The 18,492-nt window shown below is 41.2% G+C and overlaps 1 protein-coding gene across 1 annotated transcript in view; it reads left to right on the top strand.

Annotated features, from left to right (window-relative positions):
- Positions 1 to 8,979: 8,979 nt before the first annotated feature.
- Positions 8,980 to 18,492, top strand: part of MORF4L1 (mortality factor 4 like 1) — a 13,748-nt gene continuing 4,235 nt past the window's right edge. Inside the window, exons 1-6 of the mRNA XM_010079532.1 lie at positions 8,980 to 9,124; positions 9,843 to 9,923; positions 12,500 to 12,562; positions 16,512 to 16,537; positions 17,146 to 17,234; positions 17,518 to 17,619. Coding sequence (XP_010077834.1) covers positions 9,865 to 9,923; positions 12,500 to 12,562; positions 16,512 to 16,537; positions 17,146 to 17,234; positions 17,518 to 17,619 — 339 coding nt within the window. The 5' untranslated portion in view covers positions 8,980 to 9,124; positions 9,843 to 9,864. The remainder of the gene's footprint in view (positions 9,125 to 9,842; positions 9,924 to 12,499; positions 12,563 to 16,511; positions 16,538 to 17,145; positions 17,235 to 17,517; positions 17,620 to 18,492) is intronic.

The raw sequence follows: 18,492 nt of genomic DNA, 5'->3' as shown, positions 1-18,492 counted from the left end.
TCTGGAGCCCAGGGGTGGGGGTTCCCCAACACTGAGGGGGGTTTGGGTTTTGGCTTTCAGTGCTCTGACAATGGGTGAATATGTGGAAAAAATAATTCCCCTAGTCTTTGTCTCTCTTCCTGTTCCTTATTTTTTCTACAATTACGATGTGGAGCTTTCCTGTCCCCTCTTATCCTAAATGTGCTTCATTGTCTTGCAGGAATAGACAGTCATGGCATTAAGACTTGAAATCTCCCAAATCCGACAGGATTTCTGTTTTCTTGAGTTTGAATCATGCTTATTATTTATTCTTTCTTGGAAAGAAGCTCAGTTAGGCATCTTCATGCAGGAGGAGTCCCAGGGGTGGTATTTGGACTGCAGCTGGCTGCTGTGGTGGAATCCATCTTTGCAGCAAAGCACCGGGGCTGGTTTAGGTGGATATGGGTTAGGATTGTGCTTTTTCTGAGGCTAATTTTGGATGCATTTTGATTTGTAGATAATGATTGTGGTTGATACCAGTATAGGTAAATGGAAATGTAAGAGAATGGTAAATGAAAACTTACGTCACCCTTTCCTCTCTACCTGTCCCTTGCTTTGGCTTCTGAGCAGGGCTTTGCACACAACTGTGGTTTATCTTTACAAGCGCAGCTTGCGGAAGAGTGACTGGAAGGCGGCCATTCTGGGTAGCTTGAACAGCACTGTAATTGTGTGTGCTTCGTGGCTGCTGGTGTTGGAACGTGTTCAGTCGTGCACCAGCGTTCCATGCCATGCGTTAGCACCAATGATATTATCAACCTGCAGAAATAATCAAGATTTTAGTGTGTTTTGCATTATGGTAATTAATGTGAAAACAAGTGAAGTGCAGAAACTAAAATTGCAGTGGGATTCCAGGCTGAAATTGTGCTCACAGCTGCAGCAGTATGAGCAACCTATATTTAATACAGAAGTTAAAATTTTTAAGCTTTTTTACGCAAATGTAGATGTGTTGGTGATCTCAACTGTAACATTAAAAGGGAGAAAAGTGCTGTCAACAAAGCTGCAGGCCTGAAACTTAAATGCTTTAGTGTGGCCCTTAACAGCATCACAGATGAAAGTTATTTTAATGAATTTGCCGGTTTTCAAGCTAAATGTACATCTAAGAGTGGTAGGCAGACATCAGTTATCCATACTGGTATTTTTCTTGAAGCAAAGGCTGAGGAGGAGACTGAATTTGTTGTGCAAACCTATAAGAGCTAGGAAAATCTAAATGTCCATCTAGAAGTACCAGTACCCTTTAAAACAAAGGGACTGAGGTTTTTACGTAGGCATGAGGGATGAGGTCAGCATTGGACAATGAGGAATTAAGGGTTGTAGGTACTTCGGCTGTTCTGCATCTTGACACTGACTTTTTTTTTTTTAAAGCAAATACCAAATATTTGAAGAGTCTCAGATGTCAAGTGCAATTTTTGAGTTGCTAAAGGCATGTCGTTATTTTTCTTCTGACAATGCTGATGAGACTTCTGTGTTCTCCGGTCTGTTCTGAAGCCTGGCACTGACCTCGGGGAGACATTGCTGGCAGTTGTGTCAGGTTCTTGATGCACAGCTTGAGAATCTCTTGTTTCTATAGATACTCTGCATGCACACCACTGGAAGGAATGGGCAGTTGAATTCTGACTTCCCTGAGCTTTTCCTCACGTGCAGGTTTTTGGCAGCGCAGTGAGCCCAGCAGAAGTGCCTGTTCAGAGCCGACCTGGTGTTTGAGCCCCTGGCCTGTGCAGCAGCCGTTTGTATGCAGCAGAAACTCTCTGTGCAGCTTGGTGGTCAGGGGTGGTAACGGAGCATGTTCAGTGTTTTCTACCAGTTATTTCAGCTAAAGAGCTGTTCTCTGACAAATACTCTTTGGCATGAGGAACAGGTGTGGGTGTTTTGCTGCAGTGGTGGCAGTTTGTAGGAGAGAAGGGTCTGTAGATTCAGAGGAGAAGCCTTGTGCGTGTCTGCAGTCAGCTGGGAAGGAGCAAGAGAAAAACTGAGATTCATGTTGTGTTATTTAAAAAATAATTCTTGGTAACGGTGGACATCTTACCTGGAAAGATGTTGCATAGTAATTGAAATTGAGATGTGTTTTCCAATAGCACTAGCAAGCAAAATGATGCATGAGGATGATAATGTAAAGTCTGATTGCTAGCCCTGGTTATAGAGATTTTATTTTTTTTAAATAAAAGTACTGAATGTATCATAATGGGCACTTCTGTGAGACCCTTTCTAAACCTTTTTCTTTCTTAATACACAGAAGCATTTTGCCAGTTGAAAGACATTTCTGACATAGTTTTGTGTTCTTAGACTTTACTGTGAATACTTGTTTCAATTCTGTGGAGAGCATGGGATCCTGCAGACTACATTATAATGAAATATTAAAGCATGAGCATGTAGGAATGAAGTAAATTTATAGTTGTATCTTGTTCACTCAGAGTCTGGGTGTGTTAGATGAAATGTGACAGTAGCTGTGCTGGTTGAAGAGGCTGTTGCTGTATGTGCTTGTCTCCCAGTCTTGGTGGTGAAGTGAGTAAATTCCTGCAAATGTGTACTGTACAACATGCACACAGTGACAGTGACATCCCTCTTCTGTCCTGTGTGTTCTGGAAATAATGGCAAGAACTGGATGTCTGCTATACCCTGGAGTGTATTATGCAGCTTGTTGTTTGAAAAGGTGAGGTGCTGCAGCCTTTGAGAAGGAAACATCTGTACTCAGATATCCTGTGTTTAGTACGTTCAAATTCCCACAACGTAACCACACAATAAGACTTTGCCGTTGAGGAGAAAAAAAACCAACAGCCTGAAGAACAATCTCTTCCTACTTAAAAACCACAAAGTGAACAATTTTTCTTGCTGCTGCACAAACCTGGCATTCTTCTTGTCCCACAAGTCCCTTCCTGACTTCATTGAACTAAGTGCCAGGTGGTGTACTTCCTGCAGGAAACGGAGCACTAATAGCCCGTGCTTTCATTTGTGTCCAAAGCTTAAGATGCAGAGGTGACATCTCTCACAAGAGCTAATTTCCTGCTCTGACTCACAATGCAATGTCACAGACTAACGAAGCCCTTACAGGAAGTGTTACCTGCTTGCTGCTTGAGTCCTTAGGCTGAAGTAGTCCGTTTGTACCGAGCCAGCGTGTTTTGGTGTCTGCCTCTGAAATGAAGGCTTTGAAGGAGTTCTCTGTGCCAGCCTTCCCCCAGGCTGCCGGGGTAGGAGTAGGCAGTGCCTGGATGTATGGCAGGAAGGTAAGTTTGGGTGCCAGTTGTTTGCTGAAGTCACCAGCCCTTCTGCAGAACTCTGGGCAGGCTCGGACATGGTCTGCGTGCAGCTGTCCTTGTAGTAGGAGTGCTCTTCAGGGAGGTCGTCAAGAGTCTTTGCAATCAGAGCACTGATCCTCTCTTGTATGGGAGTGAGTTTGCTTCTCAAACACCAGCCTGCTTCTCAAATCAGTATCTGCCTTTGAATTTCTTTCTAGGTTGACATTGGACTCATTCTGTGTTGTACGTGATGACGTGTGTTTTACAGAAATGGCACATTGGTGGTGTTCTAAGATGTTTATCTGCAACTTTCTTCCAGGTGAAAGAGTGCTTTGTTTTCATGGACCTCTCCTTTATGAAGCAAAGGTATGTGTGGTTGTGTGTTGCTGTGGATGGTTCTGTTCCCCAAGAAAATAAGGAATTGTGTTAGTTTACCTGCTGTGCCTCACTAGACAGGATTAAGGACTGAAACTAAAACAAAGGAAAACCTAATAAGGTATGAAATTAGTTTTAAATCCTGTACTATAATACAGAAAAATTTCAGAAAACCTAATAGTCCTATGCAGCTATTCTGGTAAGCTGCTGAAGGCCGGGTGGTCTTCTGCATTGAACATCTGATACAGCTGCATTCCCAGAGCAGTGGAAAGCATTTGTGCCCGTAGGTGTTGGTGCTGGTGCTGATGCATGAGCAAGCTGCAGTTGGAGCTTCCTCAGAGATGGAGGCGGCTGAGTACAATCAGTGGTCTTCAAATGGGACAACGCTGCAGAAGGTAGTGCTGGATTAAAAGTGACAAAGGAAGTGGCATTCTCAGTTCTGGCTTTTTAATCACAGAAACCATGCATTGCAAATGTGTGACTTGGAGCAGTGTCCCTGCTGCTTCAGTTGCAGGCCTCTGCTGCAACACTTCCAATTGTGTGCTGTTCTTGGGGGCCTTAAGCACATGTCACTGCCCTGCCATCTGTTTCGCTGAAGATGTAGCTCCTCATTTGGCTGCCTGTTTCCACTGCCTCTAAAATGAAAAAAAAAGGGCTTTTGTAGCTGTGTGGATTAGACTTGCAGAAATTCCTGGGATACCTTAAACAGATTTAAATCCACTGAGGTTTAGTGTTGTAAATGGTAACTGATGGGACAACTTCAGAGAGGTGGTTGTAGGGATGCAGCTAGAAATACTTAATATCTCTTCGTGCTATCAGGAGATAGTCAATCTAATAATCTAAAATAACATCCAGAGTGTTGACAGGGGATGTGCTTGTCTAAAACATTTTCACTGTAGTGATTCTATTCTCTTCTCTCCCTTGCTCTAGAACTGGAGGGCAAATCCGTTGTGAGTGTGTGCTCTGCCAGTGCCTGCCCAGGCCCTAGTACAGAGAGGAGAGGAATCAAGGCTTCTGGTGTTGTGGAAAGGAACTTCCTTTAGCAGCAGTTTTAACTCTCTGATCAGTTGAAGAGCCCAGAGCTGCTCCAGGGCTGTGCTGTGCCTCTCCGCTCCTTTATGCGAGGGTGGAATGAGTGTTGCAGGAGCTGGCCCTGCCAGCTTGGTGCTGGAAGGGGTTTCCCAGTTGGCATGATAGTTTCTGGCTGGCTAGTTGTATGGAGAGTCTGGATCCTTGTGGGCTCCCAAAATGGCAGAAGGAACTGGGTTTAATTTTACAAAGGTACTTTGTAGGCGGTAATGAATAATAACCTTAGCTTTCCTCCTGTTCCTTTGATGTGTGTTTCTTCCGTGATTCTCAGTATGTGAGGTATTTTGGTCCTGATGACTGTATCCTTGGCTTCCCATTGCAAGGTGGCCAGAGAAGCACTCGTTTGTGTTAGAGTAGTGTGACAAATTCTGGCACACAGTAGCTGTTTGTGTGTCTCTGTACAGTGCAGAGTTAAATGAGATTCACTTAAGGCACTTACCACCTCCAGCAGGAAGGAAGATATTTTGGTACAGAATTATATGTGAATCTTTTGCTTCACACTCAGTTCTTACATTCTGTGAAATGAGGAGGCATGTCTGTGTTTAGCTGGCTTTAACTCCAGGACTGTCAAAATGAGCCTCTGGTGCAGTAGTATATCAACAAGATTAGGATGTCCTTACTCCTAGTTGCAGGTCTAGATGAGGCTCTGGCATTTTGGAGATTAGTACTGAAATATGATGTTCGTCTCTGTGCTGACTATTTTATTTTTTTAATTGGAGAGGGTGCAGGAAGGAGTTACTGCAAAGGTCCTGGGAAGATGCTGTACCGCAGAAGGCTCTTGCCCTTTCAGATACTTAGAGCTAACTCAATTAGTGTGTAAAGAAAATAGTGATTATGACTTTTATGAGTCATTCTTTACTTCGATGGAAACAACCTTAAAAAGGGACTAAAAGCTGGAGCCAAAGAGGGTGGCTCTTCATGTTTTACCACACCCTTATGTTTTGCTGTTAGAGTGCTGCGGTGGCATCTGTATCTCGGTGTATCCGGAGCAAGACCTGATACCTTGCTGGATGAAGTGCCTTATCCAAGCTGGAGCTGGTGGGTTTAATTTGGTGTAGCTAAGAAGTTCAGGGACATAAGGTGGGTTATGTAGTTTCTGGTCTGGGCTACACTTTTGCAGGAAGAGGCATGTCTCTGGCTATGTTGTTCTCTTCCACAGAGGTGGTAGCTTGAGCTCTTACGTGCCAGACGGCAGGGCAGGAGGAAGCTGTTATTGGGCAGCGTGTGCAGTTGTTCCAGCTCAGATGAGCGTATTCCTTTGAGCTGAGGCAGGGTCTTGCAGGCCGTGAGTAGGGCTGTGCTAAATTATAAAGCAGAAAAGTCTGGGAAGGACATTTCTGAATCTGGGTGATACTGTGGAGTGGTTGGAGCAACCTTGTTATGTGTGTGTTCCCCCTTTAATGGTCTCACCTTAATATCAGTGTTTGAGGAAGTTACTGTGTTCATAGGCCAATCTTTCAGTGGAAATAACTGTATTTATTTACCTGTGTACATTCTTAACCTAGAAAAAGCCCTTACTGCAACCCTTTCTACTGAATGTAATACTCTCTCTGTGGCTATAGAGATCCATATTATTTATTTTACTTTTGAAGACTCCTCTGCTTCAGCCAGCTTACCTATCTGTGAGGTAGGGGCCTGCATGTGAACCAGCTCTGGTGAACAGCTTCTGGCTAACCTGGGGGTAGAGAAGTGACCGCTTGTGTTCTCTTCTGGTCATCCTCGGGGGTTCCTGATCCTTCTCATGAGTGATGGTGTTCCTTTGGGTCACTGAGCAGAGTGGCTTGTTTGCCTAGCCCTTCCAGATATGTAATTAGGCAGTAACTTGTGTTAGAGAACTTACTTTCTGCTGTGAGAGAGCTGCTGGTATTTGTCGCTTGCATGGACATCTCTGTATGCTTAAACTCTGAAAGGTAAAAATGCAAAACACGTTCTTTGTTCTCATCGGTACTGACTGAACTTTCTTCTCTGTTCCAGTGTGTAAAGGTTGCCATAAAGGACAAGCAAGTAAAATACTTCATCCATTACAGTGGTTGGAATAAAAAGTAAGTATTGCATGAAATGAAAGCAGTATTTCATTTCGCTTTACGGGAAAATGTGAGCTTTGTCAGTCTGAATGGGAGCTTGCTGGACTAGCACTACCATGTCTGTGTCATTAGGAGATTGTTTCTGAAATGCACCTAAAGGATTTTTACACAGAAGCCAATGATTTATTGTAACATGAGAAAACATTGCCTAACCAGCTCTTTTCCTTCAGAGACTTGGTTCTATAGACAAACCAGCTCAGGGTGTCAGCAGGCTAAGGAGAACGCTTTATAGCATTCTGTTTGTTCAAGTCTGCAAATAGTTACTGTAACTCCTCCCTGGCAGAAATACCTACTACAAAAACTTCCTTGTTGTTTGTTGGTGGGAAAGGCATCCCCTGCTGAGGTGGAGCTGAACTCTCTACCCAAATACACAGTGTACTCTACTTTTGTACCACTTTTGGCAACAAAGTTTGGTAGCACAGACTTGGAGAGGCACGCCTTCCTGAGGGCTGTGTTTAGAATGGGAAAGGCTTTCTGGTTTAATCCTTCACAGGAGCAGGGCTAGCCTGTGTTTTGATTCCTGCCCCTCATGCTTGGGTAAAGTTGGAGATGCTTTTTCTTTCTACAAAAATGGTAGGATTTGAGGTGAGAGATGAATGAAGAATAAAGGCATCTCTGAAATAAATGTTGAGCCCATTAAAGGTGAATACTTTCATGAGATTATTGCATTTATGGGCTTTTTTTCCTTTCATTTGAATTCTGTTCTGCCACTAGTGAATTGAGGAAAAGGGGAGGTTTTTTTCTTAGCGATTAAAAGCTTCAGCTCTTCAGAAGTCTTTCAGAGAGCACATTCCTGTTTGGTTTAGTTTCATTTCAGTGCTGCAGACTCTAGAGTGAAGACTCTAGTCACTAGTATCTTGATCTCGCTGTCATGACTAAAAGCTGAACTTCATGTTTGAGTATCCAGCTCTTTAAAATGCACCCACGCACCCTGCCTGCCAAATGGGCACATACATGCTTCATTGTGAACACGGACAGTTCCTGGGAGTGTAATTGGTTCTTACGGTGGCTGCTGTATATTAAGGAGGCAGCATAAATTTGATACCTCCTCTCTGTGTTTCTCTCTGAATGGTGCCATAAGTGATGTCGTGACTCCTACTTTTCTTGTGTGCACTGTTTGAGTTTTTTTGCCTTTAGACTTTCAATTAACTACTTTACAAGTGGTGTTGCTGCAAGATCTAGTCAACTGGGGCAATGTGACTCTTTATTTGGTTTCTGTAATTAGGGACCTCTGTTAATTGCTCAACTTCTGAATTTTTTTTTGCAAATATCAACAGTTAGGATACAAAAATGTTTCTTCATTATACAGTACAGTGTGCCACACAGTTACATAGCACTTCTTTTGAAGGTCTCTTGCAGCTGTACAGGGAGGAGTAGGATTAGTGGCTTAAATATCTGAGCAGAGCACTATGCTAAAACCAGACCGTTACAGCTGGGCATGTGTTTCTCTGTAACCTGGCGATGCTGTGCTCGCCTTGTCTTGATGCTCTTGAAGATCTTGTACTGCTGGAGGAGTATTGGGTTTGCCACCTTGATGTGCCAAGACTGGCAGCTATTGCCATGGAATGAAAGTGACACAGAACTCTCTATAGAAAGAGCTTTAGCTTGTGTACTTTAGAATAACTTGGCCACTTTTAATGTGTTTTATTTGAAATAATTTGTCGGACTGCTCAGATTATCCACTCTTTGTCAAAGTGAAATTCTTGCTCGTAACGGCAATTTCCCCAACACCTGTTCTCTTAAATCGTTCACTTCAGATTCTTCAAATATTCATGCCATCTTGGTTTCCTTCACAGACAGAAATCAGAGCTCTTCTTCTTACAGTAAGATCTTATTGCTGAATTTGTTAATCTGTAAAATGTTGGAATAGATCCAGGAAGCTTGCTTCATAATGAAGTTATGGCTACAGGTGTCCCATAATTTAGCTAAGTGTAGAATATTTTTTCCTGAGATGCTTCTTTTGATTTAAAGACAGTCCCCTCCCTCCTAAATTGCCCCTCCTTCAAGTTTGAGAAACTCTTTGGAAATGACTGCAGGTTACACTTCCCTAGAAAAATCATTACTGCCTCAGTCAGTAGGGAATGCGTTTGGTAACTCACACGTTCAGCTGTGCCAGTCCATGACTTGACACAAAAGCAGAGTTCAGTCTCGACTTCTGTGAAGATTTTAAGTGACTGTATAAAATGCAATTATGTAATGTTTTGGAATGATGGTTTGATTTTTTTTTAATTTTTTTTTCAGCTGGGATGAATGGGTTCCAGAAAGCAGAGTGCTCAAATACGTGGATACCAATTTGCAGAAACAAAAAGAACTTCAGAAGGCCAATCAGTAAGTATTTTTGTTAAAAGTCCTTGTCATTAAATAATTTTTTATAAAGCTTCAATCCAACAACTATATATCAAGGGAAGTTAGTGAGTTTAAAAAAAAAAAAAGCCTTCAGGAGGTGTTCATATGTTCATTTATTCTGGAGATGTTTTGGCTTGCAGAGATGTTCTGATCTTTGTCCTCTAGCAGTTCAGAAAGAGCAAACTGTTACTCAGTTTTAAAATGCTGACTTGAGGTTTTGAGGAGGAGTAGGTTGAGGAAGTGGAGATTCAGCTTGAGTAGCTGCAGGTACACCCTGTAATGTGGAAATCAGGTGTCTAAAAATGGCCCTTGTGCAGTATCCTTAAAATAATTGAGTGGTAAGGATGCCTATGAATACTTAGTTTTTTTTTTAATGAATGCTTATCTTGTATTTCTTTATAAATGCTTTTATTGAGAAGTTGTTTTATGTTTTTCAGAAGCAGTGTGATGCTTCCATGTGATTCAGTATAACAGGGATGTTGGGGAGGGGGGAGATGGGTGTTCATACTGCCAAGGGTTGTATGAAGAAGCCTCAATCTTATATTGAGTTGAATTTGTTCCTGTTCATGACACATACTGATTAGCAAATCCATTTAATAGACATTCTCTAAATGTTTTGCATAACCTGTTACCCTTTGAGGGAACACAACCTGCTTTTTCTATTAAAGTCTGATTTATGAATTTACTCCTTTTTTTAAAGGGAACAGTATGCAGAGGGGAAGATGAGAGGTGCTGCTCCGGGCAAGAAGACTTCTGGTCTGCAGCAGAAAAATGTTGAAGTGTAAGAAGCTTTTTATTTAAAAACCAAAACAAACAAAAAAAACCCCACAAACAACCCACACCCAAAAACCTCCTGAACTTTTGCTTGTCAGTTTTACTATTGATCTTTAAATAGTATTTTTCTCAGAATGGTTATGGAGGCTAAACTACATTATTTCTGACAGAGCCCACACAGAAGTTGTTTCACTTTTGTAATATCAAAAAGGCCTTTGAAGTGTTTCATTAGAACTGCTGTCTTAGATTGAGCAGTGTTCAATACTCAATCAAGGTACTGAGTAGGCACTAACACTCTGTACTTTTTTTAGCACTGTTCTGCTAAGTTAGTGAACTGACACTCAGTCTCATAAGGCTTGTGCATCTCAGTGAAATAATTTTCTATATAGAACTTTACAGTTCTTCCAAGCTGTGCAAACACTTTTGAATAAAACCCTTAAAATGCCTTGCCTTCTTACTGCACAATTGTTAAAATGGTATTTGCAGAGTCTTTGTTTTGCCGTTTTTGACAAAACTAAACCTGTATGCTATTAAAAATGGTTTTGAATCTTAAGAGACCAGAAGCAAGCTCAGACATTTATTTAAAAAAAAATAATTTCAGGCTATAACTGTCAAACTTCTTTCATTCCATCCTTTCTGTTTTTCAGAATAGACTTGTGTGGTGTTTAGATTCTCATACAGTCAGTACAGCTCGACTGCTTTGCTCATGTGCCATCAAAATCTTCTCTTTGGGGAAGTACTTCACTTAATTATGAGGATGGTAATGACTAATGAGGTGTTTTGAACTCCTGACTTCATTTGTGATTCTGGTCTTCATGAGGAAGCTGCTGAAATGACAAAAGGAAGAGCATTTGGCAGCAGCCTCAGATTCCATGTCTCATTTGTGGGCAGCTTTGTTATGAAATATATATAATTGATTTGAGAAGTGCAGTGGTAGTGGGTGCAGGTTTTTCTCTCTAGGTTCTGAATGCAGTTTTCACTTTGGGGTTAGTCAAAGCCCAGCCAAGGCTGTAAATTGTCTCTTGGTCTCTGGAACGGGGAGTCTGGTGGATGTGGCCGTCGTGCTGCGTGCATGCTCCTTGGGGTCTGTGGCTGTGGATTCTGAGGTGCTCTAACACCACCTGTTTGTGCTCTGTCAGCTCAGGACGGACCTCTGTCAGGGACCTGGTCACCTGTTTGTCTTCATTTGGGGGTGCAAGAAACCTAAACCAAATGTCTGTTTAGACAGTTTGTAATGAATGTCATTAAAATCTAATTAAACAGATGTAAATTATGACTATTACTAATTTGGCTGCTTAAAGGGTTGTTGCACCTGAGTCTTCTTGCATTTGAGTCAGTGAGAGTAGAATTAATTTCTTGTGTAACTTTGACACAGGGAGTGATGACTCATTTGTAAATGTTTACAATTTGCATTATAGAAACCATCCCAATAGTAACTTTGGGATTAGGTTCCCTGTGCTGCAAGCTTTAGTCATCTTGGTAGCTCAGCCTGATTGCAGTGCAATGAGTTGTTCTCTCTGGCTGAGTAAATTTTAAATGTTAACCTGCGCTTGAAATCGAAGTTGTCTTAATCCTCTCAACCACACCTAATCATCTTGCATCCAAAGGAGACCCACATAACAAAAATGAATTCATCTTAAGCCTCTGTGTAACTCTGAAGCTTGAAAGCATGTTACTAGGTCTGTCTTTGTTCTTGGGCTGAAACGGGTTGGGGAAAGGGAGTGGGTTTGCTTTTTGCTGTCATCACTGTCCAGCATAGCAAAACAGACAGTAAGCTGGTTCTCTGAAACTTCTGTTTCATGTTGGTTGGGGAAATTAATTCCTTGGTGGTGGATTTTCAGAGTTGTAAAGGGCAGAAGGAAAATTATTGTCATTACAACAGCAGTCTTGCATTATGAAGGTTATTTATTTATAACAGGGTTTCATATGCTTGTTGCACTGATCTTGCTCCTAGTCTCTAGCCATTACCAGCATCCAATGCATCCTTTGAAATTAGACCTGTGCTACTTTCAACAAAATCTCCCTATTTTTCTTCCCTATTTGGAGGCTGAGGGAGGGGAAATACTTTGACTTACCCTAGCAGTGATGCAGGGTTGTGATGCCGATGTATTACTGACCAAACTTGCTTCTCACATCCTGCTTACAGCTAAAGGCAAGATGGCTTCTGAAAATCCTCAAAATACAGTTCCAAAATAAGACTTCTCGATTGTTCTCTTGTTGTAACTCTAAGGTCATTGCAGATACATAAACTACTGATGGTGGGGAGGGGGAGAAACTGATCACACAACTGTTCTAAAAGGGTAATGCTGTCAAGCTATTTGAGCCTCAAAATTTACCTTTTGTAGCATTCTTGGAGGATTGGACAAAGGGAAAGGTAACTTATATTTTGAAACTTATTCTTCAGCTAGCCAAACAATAATGGAAGGGAAATAACGATCTAAGCACAACTTATCCTCCAGGAATGTTCAGTAATACTGTAATGTGCTGCTAAAAAGGTAAATTTTTGAATCTTAAATAGATTCTCTTTAAGGCTAAACACTAGGTCTGACATTCTTTCCTTAACTCAACCCCCATTGTGCCTAGATTTTTCAGACGAGATGGAGCGCATACTGTTTGCTGTTTGGAGACCCCTACAATATCGACGCGGTGAGTTAAGGATGGATTGTCAAACCAGGATTTTCATCCTGAAATCCAAATCTCCTTGCTTTCATAGATTTCTGTTAGACTCTTAAAGTCCTCACTTGTAATAATGTAAGCTTTGGTAGTAATTCAGTTAACAATTATACATACTGCAGTATATTGTTTGGGTTTTTTAAAGCCAGTATGGAGTACCGGTTTTTAGTTTCTCTGAAATGTGTACCTTTCCAGTTGGGGTAGGGTACAGTATGAGTAGTCAAAGGCATTCAGTGTGTCCACTGTTTAAAGAGAAGTGGAGGACAACTGACTTCAGCTTTTAGAAACCGGATAGTTCTAGAAGGCTGCGGTTGCTCTGCATGCTTACTGCAATCCGGAGTTCTGCTTCCATGGAAATCGGCAACAAACTGCCCAGCCTTCTGTAAGGCTTGGGAGCGAGGCTGCTTCAATAGACGGTGTTAGAAATGTGAGGTTTGAACCTGCTCCTTCATGTGCTGTATTTTTATTGTTGGCTTGAGGCTGTTCAGAATAACTGTTCTATAAACTGCAGCAACTGGTTCAAAAAGCTTGTGAGACTATTTGTAAGCAATGTTTGATCAAATAGAAATATACATGAAATGCAGGGTGTATATATGTTTTAAAAACAATTATTCATCTTATGATAACTAGAAGCTAGCATAGAAAAAAAAATTTGTATGGCTATAGCAGGCTGCCAAAAATGAAATACAACTGACTGTTTTATATGTAGCTCTGCTGCAAGCTTATAGGAGTTTCTGCTGCCTTTCATAGGCCTAATATGATTAACTTGCAAAAAAAATCAGTAAAAAAATTGGAGCTAACAGATGCTTGGAAAATAAGAAGGCAACTGAGAGTGTTCTGGAGAGAAGATACAGCGCTGAATAACAAATTTGTGAATAGCATCTGTTTTTAAATTATATATATGCAATGGTCTCATTAGAGATGCTCTCAAAACACAATCTCAGCTTGGGAGGTATTTTTTTCTTCTAATAGATGTCTTGTTCTTAATCTGAGCATATTACTCAAAAGCATATGCTCCTGCTGCACGTCTCTGGAGGCATCCTCTGCTATCTTTGGCACACTAGGAGCTCTCACAGGCTCCTTCAAGTCCTCTACGTGTCAGGTGGCATATGAATGCTACCTTTGTGCCAGTTGTCTCAGGCTGCAACAATGTTGGAATGGCTGCACCAGCCCAAGCTGGAGACTTTCCTCACCTCTTCTGCTGTCTGATAGTCACCAGTAACATGTGCTTGGGGATAATCGTGAGCCTAGTCTAGAGTGCTCTTCTCCCCAAGTATCGTTTTGCTTCTAACAGTCTGTAACTAAGGGACTTTAGAGCTGTGGGCTGTATCTGTGTGATAGGTTTAATCACCCTTTGTAGGACTGTCTTAGATTTATCTGAACTTCTGAACCATTTGGACTTCTGGCATCCCCATCAGCGTCTTCTCATTTTAATTCAGCACTGTGTTGAAGAGAGGAGGAAAGAGGATGACTCTTGTCTTTTTAATGTCTGATGCTTTGGGTTTTTGGTCTTTTTTTTTTATCTATCTTGAGGAAAGATTGATTAGCTCTTTGAGCTTCACCTTTTATCACTGGTGATACCTCTGCCACATTTCCCCTCTTCTTCCTGCCAGTTCTCAGCTGGGAAGCCCTTGTCTGCCTGGTTACTCCTGGTATGGATGCTGCTATACACCACCAGCTATTCTTTGTTCTTTTTACCTCTCCTGGTTTTATTGGGTGCCTTCTAAGGTCAGGTTGCCTGACCAGGTGCAGGAGACATACGTGTATATAATCCAGACTTTGTTTTTTATCCTGTTTCTAATAATCTTTGACGGTTTAACTGAATCTTGAGAGGAATGCTGCTTCTCCCAGCTAAATTAGTGAGCAGTGCTTGAGTAGTAGTGGCTGATTTCATCCTTTTTTCCAACATACTTACTTTCTACACTTGAATCTTTTAATTTACTTTTTTATTACTAGTCACCTTGTGTTAAAGAGACTTAATGGTTTCATATAGCTTAGTAACAACTGTTGTTTTATCAGTAAACTGGTGCCTAATCTCTTTTCTCTGGCATTTACAAATGTATTGAACTCAAATGCCTGAGACCAGGTGGTAGCCACCTTCCTTCTCTGCTGCTCATTTCTTAACCAACTGCTGTAGGGAGGTTCTAATGGACATCTCAGTCCCTTATTCACCTGGCACAGCTGCTTTCACAGACTGAAGAGTATTATTCCAGACAGCCTGCTGTACAGGCAAACAAAAATCTCCTAAATGCTAATGCTTTGTCTCAAGCTTAGCTCTTTCTGTTTGTTCCCCAACTCAGATTTGTCTTAGACTTTGCAGACAGATGTCTGCTTTGACTTGATGCACAGGCATATGACTTGAAATATAAGGAATGAGGTGGGAGAGCACAAGCAACTGCCTAGAGTGGTTTCTGCTAGACTGTGCTTCAGTGACATAGATGTGGTTTAATGTCTTGTGATAGTTCTTTAAGTACTTTATATTGTCTGTCTGTTCCAGTTTCCTAAGATGCTGTTTATAGACTACTGCTTAACATTACTTTTATCTTGTGATTTTAATTCTGGAAAGAACTCCCTGTTCCTCCTTGTTTACACTAGGTTTGGAAGAAAAGACTTTCTCTTCAATACACAAGTCCATTAGCAGTGACTTAACTTGGCAATTGTTCCTTCTTCTTGGAGTGAGATGATCTTTCTTCTGCCCACAGTTTAAGCCTAATGCTTGTTTGTGTCTTGAAGCCTGAAAAAAGCCTTGCTCCTCCTGTCTTCAGACCTTCCTAGAAACTCTGCCTACTCCCGACCCAGATAAGCCCAGTTCAAAGCCTGAATACAAGAGTCACTTGAGATAGTGGTGAATTTCCAAGGAAATAGTCTTTTACTGGGAAGGAGTTTTATCCACACAATTGGCATTTTTTGAGAGGTTTGACTGGATTCCTATTAATAGTGAGCAAATGGAAACATGGCTAGGAGTACTCAATTAACATTTTCTGAAAATGGTTAGTAAATATACAAAGTTCAGATAATTACAAAATATACCTGTTAGGACAGTTTAATTTTGTCACTGATACTCTTGACCTATCTGAGTATTTCCATGTTGCATGCATTGTATTTCAGGTGTCTTTTCAAAGCTTTAGGAAATACAGCTCTTCATGTGGAATAAAAATAAGGGCTAAGGATGGAGACTTTAGAGAAGTGTGCAGTGTGTAAATTAGAAACAGTAAATGTTGAGAGAAGCATTTGTAAGAAGATCAATATTAGGGACAACGCTATTTAGTACTATTCCAAATGTTTCCAGTAAGTGGCAAGTGTAATCATGATCTCTCCTGAAAGTTGTTGATGGATTTGTAGACAGCCCTTGCAGCTTTGTATGTAGAATTCTGATAGTACTGTTCAAACTTCCCTCTACTGCTGTAGCCATAAAACTGTGGTTTTTCAGTGTTTGACTGGAAATTAATTCAGTTGACTGGGATTTATCTGATAATGCCCATCCCTTCTGTTTCTTTGTCCCGTATTCTGTCTCTAAGTAATCCCTGAAATACAGAAGTAAAACACTTAATCTAGTGTAGCTTTCCAAGAGCACTTGGAAGGTAGGAAACATCTGTAGATGTTGCTTCCATAAGTGTCAGTCAGTGCTGTTCTTAAATACTCCTGAGTTCTTGGCCTGCCTTCGGGGGTGTTGTACATTTAAACTTAGTGATTCCCCCAAAATGGTAAATTCTAGCCTATTACATGAAAAATCTTGTATCATAACTGTGATGCTAAGTCATATTTGGCATTTCTGTCGTGTGCTTTTATTGAAATACTCCACAGACCACTGAGTATTGGCTCATTGTTCTGAACTCGGTGGACAAATTTTCTGGCTTCCTACTTTTGATGGCTTTAAGTACTGCTGTCTTTATATTTGCAATAATTTGTGTTCTTCTTGCAGGAAAACAAAAAAGAACAAGCAGAAAAGTAAGTATGTCTTCATTTTGTATATATGTGGGTCTCCTTGGTGAAGGATTCTTAGCTGGAATAAGACCTGAAATCTGCCTCAACTAAGTTTACTTACTGTCACCTTGTGTTGTTCCTCTTGGCTTCAGATGTCCCTTCTTCTTGGTCAGGAGGAATGCATACTTCTCTGGTTTGTACACAAACTACTTGGTTAAGTCTGTCAAGATTTTTGACCTTGTGCAAATTAAAACCAAAGTGGTATCTCCATGGATCTGTTGAAATAACTTCATAAGTCAAACTTACATTTTCTTATTGAGATGTGACATATCCGTAAAGCTGAGCTGCTGGTTCCAAAACTTCTCCTGAAGAGCATTACAGATACTGACATTGGTTTGCTTTTAGTGCAGAAACCTTCATCTTCAGATAAAAGTAAACCTATCAGTTTAAACTGTTACAGCTATCTGAGACTTCCAGAATACAAGTAATGATTGAAACAAAAAAGTAAGTGAAAAGGTTACTGAGAGAAATCTGAGTCTTACTTTTAACTCCTTCTAAATCTCTTTTTAACTGGTGTTTCTTACTGACTTACCAGATTTCTTAAGCAGCATAATGTCTTTTTTTCTGTACAGCTCCAGGAATTGGAGAAGGGAGCAGTACCAGTGAGACGCCTCAGCCTCCTAGGAAGAAGAGGGCTCGAGTAGATCCAACGGTTGAAAGTGTATGTATTTCTGATTCTCTCACAGTTTTTTTTTTTTAATAGAAAATTTCTTGCTTTGCTCAGCTATGCAGACAGTAATACTTTGTCCTGCATATGCTGCTCTGAAAAGTTACAACTTCCATAACTAAGGTTCCCAAGTGGCCTTGAAAAGCCTAAACTATTCCCTTGTTCCCTGTGGAGCCAGTCCAGCGGTATATTTCAGTTATGAAAACAAGGAATATGAGTGACTCTTAGCTTGGACACTTATCTGAAAGTAACTGGTCTGGTTTCACTTTTTTTTCAGGAAGAAACATTTATGAACAGAGTTGAAGTAAAGGTGAAAATCCCAGAAGAGCTGAAACCATGGCTGGTAGATGACTGGGACTTGATCACCAGGCAAAAGCAGGTAATTTGTCAAAAGACCATCTGGCCGTGTATAGATGAGGACACTAAAACTAGAATGTCGTATCTTCTTCAAGTGCAGCATAGTGAAATCTGCTGTGGAGTTTGACAGCAGCCTGCTGGCTCACCTGACAGGTCTCCTTCTGGTTGGATTTTAACCAAAGGTCACCTGTGAGCAGGACTGGCTCAGAGTGGTGTGGAAATTCATAGAATAGACTTGGTCTAATCAAGCAGAAGGTAGAAAGGCACATAATTTTAAAAACTTGAGCTTTGCATGTGGTGTTAACTCCGTGCATCCTTGGCCTGCTGGTATGCTTTGAGCAGTTTACTCAGTTGGTAGAGAATCGGTCTGTAGGGACATCACAGGTCATGCATATTTTCCACAGCTCCCTCCTGCCTTGTTTACATGTTGCTCACTGCCAAGGTCTGCAGGTATCTGCAGTTGTTCTACAGCTCTGACAGAAAGCGGGTGCTTAGGATAGCGATTCTTAACTTCTGCCAGGCCAGATCCATAGGAAGCTTCCCCATACAGTAAATTAAACTTTGCTTTCTATTTTTAAAGTATAAAACATTTTAATGAACTTAGAACACCTTAATGAATCATGACTTCTTGTATGAAATTGCTCCTAAGATTGGCAAGAAGCATAGAAAAGAATACAATAGAAACCTGCTTGTTATTGTTTGATAGGCTGCTGTTGCATGCTCTAACTTGCTGCTGCTCCGAGGTACTGTCTCCGTTCTTGCAGTCCCAGGCACGTAAGAATCTCGGTCAAGTCCTGCGTGGATGAGGCTGACTTCTCTTGGTGGATACAGATCCTGAGCACCTTTACTGTTGGTGCAAGTTTAAGTGTCCCCGTGTGTTACACTGACTCCAGTT

The sequence above is a fragment of the Pterocles gutturalis genome, unplaced genomic scaffold (genome assembly GCF_000699245.1).
Source record: "Pterocles gutturalis isolate BGI_N339 unplaced genomic scaffold, ASM69924v1 scaffold10854, whole genome shotgun sequence".
NCBI classification, from domain to species: domain Eukaryota; kingdom Metazoa; phylum Chordata; class Aves; order Pterocliformes; family Pteroclidae; genus Pterocles; species Pterocles gutturalis.
Note: the sequence above shows the minus strand (reverse complement) of the source record. Positions and strands in the feature narration are given on the sequence as shown.